Below are 8890 nucleotides of genomic sequence, written 5' to 3'. Positions count from 1 at the left end.
GATTAAGTGTCTGGTTTCTATTCCCTCATCTAATATGTACCTATGTGACAACAGTATATAAATCAGGAAGACAGTAGGCTGAGGACTGAGTTTCAGATGATCTTCAGCTTAAAAGTGCTAAACTATGGAATTTGCTTTCTCCACATCCTAATATATATACAACTAAAACCACTGATTTAAAAACCATTAAGTAGTGTTGAATTCTCCTTACTCTAGTGTTAGTTTCCGTGAATGCAGTCTTAGCATTATATTCAGAAAAATATTTCGGCCTCAAGGTCCCCAACAATTTGGAGTACTGCACTAGATAACCATCCTAAAGACACTTCTGACAGAAGTAACGCATCACTTAAAGAGAAGTTTCCAAACCTGCTGTTAGAATCTAAGCATACAGGGAAAACACTGGTCTCAGTCATCTGTCCACACGTTTACTCTTCAGGCAGTCCTTTGCCCCTTGGTGGCATTCACTAGGCGAGAGTCCAGCAGGAAAGTGCACGGTGCACCAGATTCACCCCATTTTAAGTTGCTACTGTTTTCTCTTCTTTACTGAAAGGTTGTACTGAGCCAGGCTTTACCCATGACAGGCCAGCGACATGAACACTTTTATTGTGCTGTTCTTCAGGCTTCTTCTAGGCAAAATGAAAAACAGACATTAAAAAAAACCTGTTGATGGAGCATGATTAACTGTCCAAACTAATTGTCCAAAATGCTACTTGTATATAATAAGTAGTGTCTTGTTAAAACACTGTAGAACAGAACCGTCGAGTTGGGCATTTCAGAAATGGTTATCTACTTACCTTCTGAGTCAGCATCTTCTCTCTGGCTTCATCATGTACAGATGGATTCCATGGAGAAAAACTTAAGGAAAGAAAAAAAATATTAAAACTGCTTTTGGCTAACTAAAGCTGTGGTAACCAGAGTTTCTCAATAGCTAAAACATTTTCTCATAACAAATAAAATAGGAACAATATTTTTAAAGAATGATCTGTAAATAATCAATGGTCACCATATATGTTGACATGTTTTAGATATCTCAATTACTGTCTCACACAATAACTAGCTCTTATAGAACATATTACATGAGTTTTCACTTATGCCTTGCAACACACATCTTTTTAACTATTATCCACCTAGAAAATGGAAGCATGTACTACAAAGTACAGTAGCTCTCACTTACCTAATTGCATAAGGGTCTTCAATTTTAGGCTGGTCAAACAAATGAGCCTTACACACCTTAACACTGTCAACCACTTTACTTTTAAAAAGTTGAATATCTTTTTCATACCTGTATTAAAATTTAAATTAAAAAGTTACCAGCATAATCTACACAGCTGCACTTTTAGAATTTTTTAAATGACAAAGGAAAAGTAACGTACAATACTGCAGCCTCTGGATTTAGGGGGCCTGCTGTATCGATCTTGTAGAAAACTCTCCTTGCATACATTAATACTTGCCAAATATGGTTATGGTTCCTCCTAAAAGGAAACAGCGGATTACTGAGGCTTCCTCCAGGTATATCACGTCCTTACAAGAAACACTTCTTCACTGACCTCCATTTTGCAAATGCTCTCTTCACATCCAGTTCTCCAGAGGTGGGATCAACTAGTGGGTGAAAGACTGGAATATCAAACACCAAACGCTATGTTTAAAAAAAAAAAGATCCTTTATTGGAAGAAATGGAGGAAAACAACCAATTTATTTAGACTCACAAAGATAGTCAGAGAAGTTTCTTCAGGAGAACATGGCACACATAGTGTTAGAAGTCAAAGATCTGCTATTTATCCTGAGTCTATTTACCATTGTTCTATGAAACAATTTGAAATGATTAGGAAAAAGCCATTCTCCTCTAGTTCTAGAGCACCCCAGTCTCCACTGACATAGGAAGTGCTGTGTTCCATCTTCCAGTCTCATGTATGTACACTGAGAGCACAGAAGCAAAGGTAAAGACAGAAGACAGACTGACGGAAGATGCAGCCAAAGTCCCTTCAGAGAAGGCAGAGCAGACAAGCACTGCAGGAGACTAAAATCATGAACATCAGAGGAAACCGCTGAGCTCTTTAAGCCAGCAATCTCTTACTTACTGGACAGTCCCCATCTGGGTAGTTATCAGGGATATAAACGGTAAACTTAAATACACCATCTTGATAAAGTCCATGCCGTATGAATATTACTCCAAACCACACTGTGGGTAAAAATAAAAACAGTTAAGGCTTAAGTCTGTATCAGAGGAACCAATAAAATAGGCTGTAAATGAAGAGCCAATCTGTCTTACTTAATGCAGAGCGGTAGGATGGCTGTACATAGACACCTGGTAACTTCTGCTTCACAACCAAGGTACTAAAAGAGAAGCAGCAAAAGAGTTAACTCACACAGCATGGACAGAGCAGATCACCCCGTGGTCATTTCTTGAGACAAGGATCTCTTGAGACAGCTCATGTCCCAGAATTCCCAGAGCCATTCTCGTCACTGGACACACGAATGGAGTGTGACCGCTACTCACCTGCTGGCTTCAGGGCTACACAAAGAATCAAGACTTTTTTCCTAGAAAGCTTAGAGTCCCTAAAACATCATCTTGGAAACTAGACTATAGGTAATTCTGAACACTGCAATTTGATTCTAACAAATCAGAGTATTTGTAAAATTACTATTGCTTGTGTGCCTGTAGATAACAGACCACTTACATTAATGCAATTTTAAGCAATTAAGTAAAAATGCCAAAGCACTGTCTTAACTTAGGTGTCCTTTCCGGTGTGAATGACCGGATCCTATAACAGAGGGCAGTTTTTAGATTTGCAGTGCTTCTTGGTAAAGGCCAGTATCATTGGGAGACTCTCACACAACACTCCCGTTTTTGCAGCCTGCAGCTTTCGCACTCTGGGCCTTGCTGGGGGTAGTAAATACTATCAAGTGCAAAACCCAAGGAAAGATATAGGCACTATCGATAAGAATGCTGCTGTAGCTTTTCTGGAATCTAGTTACCCACTGACAGCAGTTCTCCTGCAGTTAGAAGCCTGAATTAAGGTTGCAACCAGACCTAGAGCAAAACTTGCTTCAATGGGGCTTTAAAACACATCAACCTACCAGTCTTGAATTTCATTAAGAAACATAATTGGTCTATTGCTAATGCTTTGTCCTACCTATCTGCAATGGTACTTGCTTTTAAAAGTAGGTAATTCCACTTTTAAATCACTAAAATTCAGCATGTTAAACACAGCAATGGCTGGCAGATTATCTATGAATATAATGTGCCAGAAAATGCAATTCTGTGGTCTAATACAGAAAGCAGATTTAATCACCACAATAGATGTCTGTCCCAACGCCCTGCCCAGTCTCAAACACAACACATCAATTATAAAGCTGAAGAAACCACTGATAACAAATCGCTCCCGGTCAAATGTACCGGGACCTCCAACTCTCTGCCAATCCAGCTTTCGCACATTGAGAAGGATCAGTGAAGGATCACTTTAAATAATTTTAGCTCCAAAAAAAATTTAAAATAAGGGATCTTGAAAATTCTCCAAATTTTCTGTCCTTTTAAGAAATGATCATGTCAAGTAACATCTAAATACACTTGCTTTTGAGCTCCTGTAATATGCCAGGTGCTATGACATCATCATTAAGCACTCAAAGTGTCAACTTCTTTGTACTCTATAATAATTTCTGCAATGTTAGTCAAATTTTGGATTCCGGCAGCTAGTTCTTATAGATTCAAATTCCAAACTTATTTGCAACTGCATAATGCACAAATCTTTGTTTTAGGATCATATAGAATAATTCAAATCTTCTTTCTAACGGGAAGTGCTGGTATCCAAGGAAACTGGAATTGCACTGCCTGCCAAAGGCAGGTGGTTCAAAGCTACCAGCTGCTCCAAAGCATAAAAAAGATGAGCAGTCTCCTCCCATGTGCTTTACAGCCTCTGAAAATCTGCTAAAGGGTCAGCTATGAATCAGTTCCAACTCAGTGGCACATAAAAATGATGCCAGCCCGTCAAATAAATGAAGATCATTTTAACAAATGCTTGTGCTTGCTAAATTTTCTTTTCTCCTCCTCAGTATCTCTAGTTCCTTCAACTGCTGGCCACTAAGGTCTGGCTAATGAGAGACCTTAGGACAGCACCTAAGAACACAACAAGGTCTGGCTTCCTCACCTCTCCCTATAGGGATCATCTCCTTAGTGGTGTTTAGTCTCCCCGGATGCTTCCTCCAGGGTATAAACCTGACCCTAGAAAGAATAGACTGTCACTCCTCTATTGGCCTGCCCTCTACAAAAACCTCTTCAGGAGATGAATTCCACAAACTTAAGCTCTTAACTTGTTGGTCTACTGTAGGTATTTAATAAATCTTAGCTTCTTCATCCTGTTCTCTAAAACAGACCTGGAAATTAACGGACACATCTGCTTTTAAATCTTATTTACCCAAACACCAAATAGGAACCACTACATGTAAGAGATGATATTTATGTAACTACGTAGGTCTCACTTAAGATAGATTACATCACAAGCAATCACTTCCATAGTTTTAGACAAACAATAAGGCAGATATGGGAGGTGGAGGCTGGGGAGCAGGCAAGGGTTGAGTTTAAAAGGAAATGACTGCCATTTACTCCATCCATCAGAATAAACTGCATTCTTCACTTTCAAGGATTATTCAAAATGTAGAAAGATGATTTGTTGGGAACTTACAATTCTGCCAGAAGAGAATATTCCAGGTAGAAAGGTCCGTAAGAAGCATGCGTGCCATTGGTTGACTGTGCTGCTGGGGCAGGAGACGTGGGCTTAGTTATGGGCAGAGCATTTTTGGGAATAGAAGGCAGCTGTTTCTTTGGAGCTGTGCGTGGAGGACTGGTTTTCACATCCCCTGTTAATGTCTTCTCTTCACCGTCAGATCGCTATTCAAGATGAAAAATATTTGTTAGGATGTTTCTTCAATCACAAGAGGACAATCTTAATCCCTGAAAACTGGGATTACAAAGACAAATGAACAACATGATCAAAAGCAGGCCGACCATACAAAGAGCAGAACAAAGCTAAAGAAAGAGTGAAGTCCTAGGAAAATTCTTTGGGTAGCTGCATCCAGTATGTATAGGATTGACTGAACCAGAGAAAGAATTGGTTTCTCTAGGTGCCCCTCCACTAAGAGGGAAAGGAGTTTACTAAACAATTAGATAATGCACAAGACCTAGAAAGTCCCTTTACATCTTGATACTGTAGAGGCTAGGTGCTAAGAAATTCAGCATAAAGAATATGGACGACTGAAGTTAGTCACTGCTTGATGGTGTTAGCCCCTAGGTTATAAGAAACAAAGAAAGCAAGCCTAGTTTCTTGCTTACTTGGGTCTGATTTTGATCTTGTTCCTAAGAGATGTTTCCACATTGACATATCATCAGCATAAACTGTCATCCTTAGTCAAAGACAAAGATCTAAAGAGTCAGAGACTTAACTACCATCTCAGAGGTACCTCCTGACAAGCTGAGGCTGTTTAATTAACATTATAAAAGATGGTTTAACTTGTGCATGGGGTGGGGGGAAGATGGAGTTGTGCATTATTTTAATTTTCTTTTTTGCTTGTTTGCATAATTTAAGCCTTCCTAAAGTGAAAATGAATTATTTTTACAACAAAAAAAAATTAAAAATTTCATTTTAAAAAATTCAACCAGTGCACTTAAATCTGTTGGCTGTACTGAATCAGCCTTTTCCAAAGAGTCTGTAATCACAGAATATGACTTTCCGTGTAGTAGAAAACCTACAACAATGATGTTGTTGTTGTTATGTGGCGTCGAGTCGTTTCCGACTCATAGCGACAATGATACGTTACAAAATTTCACGTGTGTACCGGTAAACTAACTGAAAATAAGCTTAGCCACGTGACTGTAAGTATGATTTTCTATTTGAGACATAATCTGATTTAGAAAACTTTAGACAAGAAATTAAGTATTTCTAACAAACTTAACCAGAAAAATGAAATAATTTGACAAAAATTATAGACAACTTTCACATGAATTATTGTGGCCTCTTTTCAGGCTTTTTTTTTTTCCTGAGAAGCAAATGGTTTTTCACATTAATCTCTCAACTATACCTACTTTGCGTACAGAGCTTGTAGACATGCTCCAGAAAGGGTTCATAACTTGTACTCCAAACAAAGAAATTCAGTGGTCTGGGTCATCAAACTTTTGTCCTCAGCATTCACTTTACCTGAAAATGAGATGGGGAAAATGTAAAAACATAGCACCCACAACAGTGCTAAAATAGTTAAGACCTAAGTCTTATACTCTAAATAACAGAGATAATAATATAATGGTATGCAATAGTTGTAAACCTAGGGTTAAAAAAAACCTCTTTCAGGTATCTTCAGACGCAGTATCTTCCAACAGACTTTTCTCTTTGGCTCCAAGGAGCCCCTGTCCATGGTTCAGAATATACAACAACAGTTGTTGTTGTTGTTGTTATGTGTCGTCGAGTCGCTTGCGACTCATAGCGACCCCATATACAACAGCCCTAAACCCTGCTCTATCCTGTGCCAGTCTCACTGCCTCTGACACACCCATCCCGATTACCCCAGTCACTGAATCAATCCACCTCATAGAGGGTCTTCCCCTTCTGCGCTGTCTCTCCACCCTCCCAAGCATGATGTCCCTCTCCAAGGACCTCTCCCTCCTTACAACATGTCCAAAGTATGTGAGACGAAGCCTCAGAATCCTTGCCTCCAAGGAGCAGCCTGGTTTAACCCTCTCCAGGTTGAATCTGTTTGTTTTCTTGGCAGTCCAGGGTCCACTGAATACTCTTCTCCAGCACCACAGCTCAAAGGCATCAATTCTCCTTCTATCCTCCTTAGTCATTGTCCATATCTCTGATGCTTAACAAGTGATTGCAAAGACCACAGCCTGTGTCAGATGCACCTTAGTCTCCAGAGTGACACCATTGCTCTTCAGTACCCTGGAGAGGTCCCTAACAGCAGACTTTCCCATTGCAATATGTTTTTTAATTTCCTAGCTACTGATGCCAAGAGTGTTGACTGTGGAGCCAAGCAAACTAAAGTTGTTAACAATCTCTTCACCATCCATCCTGATGCTGCCAGTTGGTCCAGTGGTGAGAATCTTAGTCTTCTTGACACTGAGCTTCAATCCATACTGAAGGCTGCAGTCCTTGACCCTCTGCAGCAAGCATTTCTGGTCCTCCTCAGTTTCAGCAAGCAGGGCTGTGTCATCTGCATAATGCAGATTGTTAATAGATCTTCCACCAATCCTGATGCCACACTTCTCCTCATAGAGCCCAGCCTCTCAGATAATCTGTTCTGCATACAGGCTGAAAATGTATGGAGATAGGACACATCCCTGGCGTACGCCTTTCCCAATTTTGAACCATGCAGTGTTTCCTTGCTCTGTTCTGACGACTGCCTCTTGGTCCAAGTATAGGTTTCATATTAGAACGATCAAGTGTTCTGGGATTCCCATTCTTCTCAGAGGCAGCCACAGTTTGTTATGATCCACGCAAACGCCTTTGCATAATCAATGAAACACAGATAGACATTCTTCAGGTATTCCCTGCTTTCAGCTAAGATCCATCTAACATCAGCTATAATATCCCTAGTACCACGACCCTTTCTAAACCCAGCCTGGACTTCTGGCAGTTCTCTGCTGATGTGCTGTTCCAGTCATTTTTAGATAATCTTCAGTAGAATCTTGCTTGCATGTAAAATCAATGATATCGTTCTAAAGTTTCCACACTCTTTTGGGTCACCCTTCTTTGGAATGGGAACAAATATAGATCTCTATATCAACAACAGTTAGGTGCTAAAAATTCAGAAGGTAGGGACTCCAGCAGTCACAACTAGTATAATATCTAGGCATTAACTTTCAGAAAAGATAGGCTCAGAATGCACTGTACCTATATACACAAAAGTTACTTCACTGCTCTCGGGGTTATGAGATCAAAAGATGGCAATCCATGGTGGTTAATTTGAAAGTGTATCAAATGAGTTCTCTTAAGTAAAGAGTGATTCCCTTGCCAATGAAGCCAATGACCAAAGGAATAAGAACACGGGGAGGGTAGATCATTCTTATCTTGATAGGAAGGCAGTCATGGATAATTGTGTTCTGTCAGCATCATTCCCATGAAACTGCCTTTTCCAGCTAAAAATATGGAAAAGTACAAGATGAGCCTTTTAAGCAGCTGTCAAGCAATATAAAAAAAGATGCAACAGATAGATGCCGAAAAATACATTTTACAAGCACAGATCCATCTGAAGACTCAAACAGCAGGTATGAAAGCATGTCTCAAGGGTAATAAAGTCAGTAGATTGTTTACTAAAAACACAAAGGAAAACAAGCCAAGCTGAGCAGTAAGAACCATTTCTCTGCTCTGGTGATTTCTTCCCAGGCTGTTAATGTTTGACTTACAGCAATGAAAATGCTGTAGGTGAATAGGGTCAGTAGGAATACTTTCCTAAATTCCCAAGCCAATCAGCTGAGAACCCGGTAACAAGTGTTTCTAATTAGCAATATTTTGTTTTTCCCTCTGGCCACCCTGTGACTTACTTCAACAGGTGGATACCCTGTTTCCTATATTCCTCCAGTGCCTATTACTACTGTCTGGCTAAGAGATTAATGCCACCCAGTAATTAAATCAGAGGTATGAGTTCTCATTATCACAAGCTTCTGCCACTGACAGGAGGGTTGACCACATTGTCGGCCTGACCATCTCATAAAGGACCCCAACCTCTTGAGCCCCAGTGCACTCTGTGAATTTGCACTGTAGGTTGTACTTGTTCAGTCCCTTCCAAGCCTAGCACTTAAGATTCTAGGGCTCTGCTTTTTTTATTTATTTATTTTACATTTTAATGAACATCTACAGAGATTTTGGAATTCCATTCATTCATTGTTGCACCCTTCTCCCCG

At 39.9% G+C, this 8890-nt stretch overlaps 1 protein-coding gene across 2 annotated transcripts; it reads right to left on the bottom strand.

The window, feature by feature from the left end:
- Positions 1 to 75: 75 nt before the first annotated feature.
- On the bottom strand, positions 76 to 6189 carry AKTIP (AKT interacting protein). 2 transcript variants are annotated; one of them, XM_006897096.1, is made up of 9 exons: positions 6077 to 6189; positions 4680 to 4885; positions 2270 to 2334; positions 2079 to 2179; positions 1548 to 1636; positions 1374 to 1472; positions 1175 to 1282; positions 795 to 855; positions 76 to 626 (listed from the first exon to the last, which is right to left on the bottom strand). In XM_006897096.1, exons 1-9 carry the CDS (start codon positions 6116 to 6118, stop codon positions 516 to 518), a joined length of 882 nt encoding a protein of 293 aa, XP_006897158.1. In that variant the 5' UTR covers positions 6119 to 6189; the 3' UTR covers positions 76 to 515. The 2 variants fall into 2 exon arrangements, with proteins under 2 accessions (XP_006897158.1, XP_006897159.1); XM_006897097.1 differs by having other exon boundaries at positions 76 to 623.
- Positions 6190 to 8890: the final 2701 nt, after the last annotated feature.

Source organism: Elephantulus edwardii, unplaced genomic scaffold (assembly GCF_000299155.1).
Source record: "Elephantulus edwardii isolate Elephantulus edwardi_28Jun2011 unplaced genomic scaffold, EleEdw1.0 scaffold00201, whole genome shotgun sequence".
In the NCBI taxonomy this organism is placed as follows: Eukaryota; Metazoa; Chordata; class Mammalia; order Macroscelidea; family Macroscelididae; genus Elephantulus; species Elephantulus edwardii.
The sequence above is the reverse complement of the archived record's forward strand: the minus strand, read 5'-3'. Positions and strand labels throughout refer to the sequence as shown.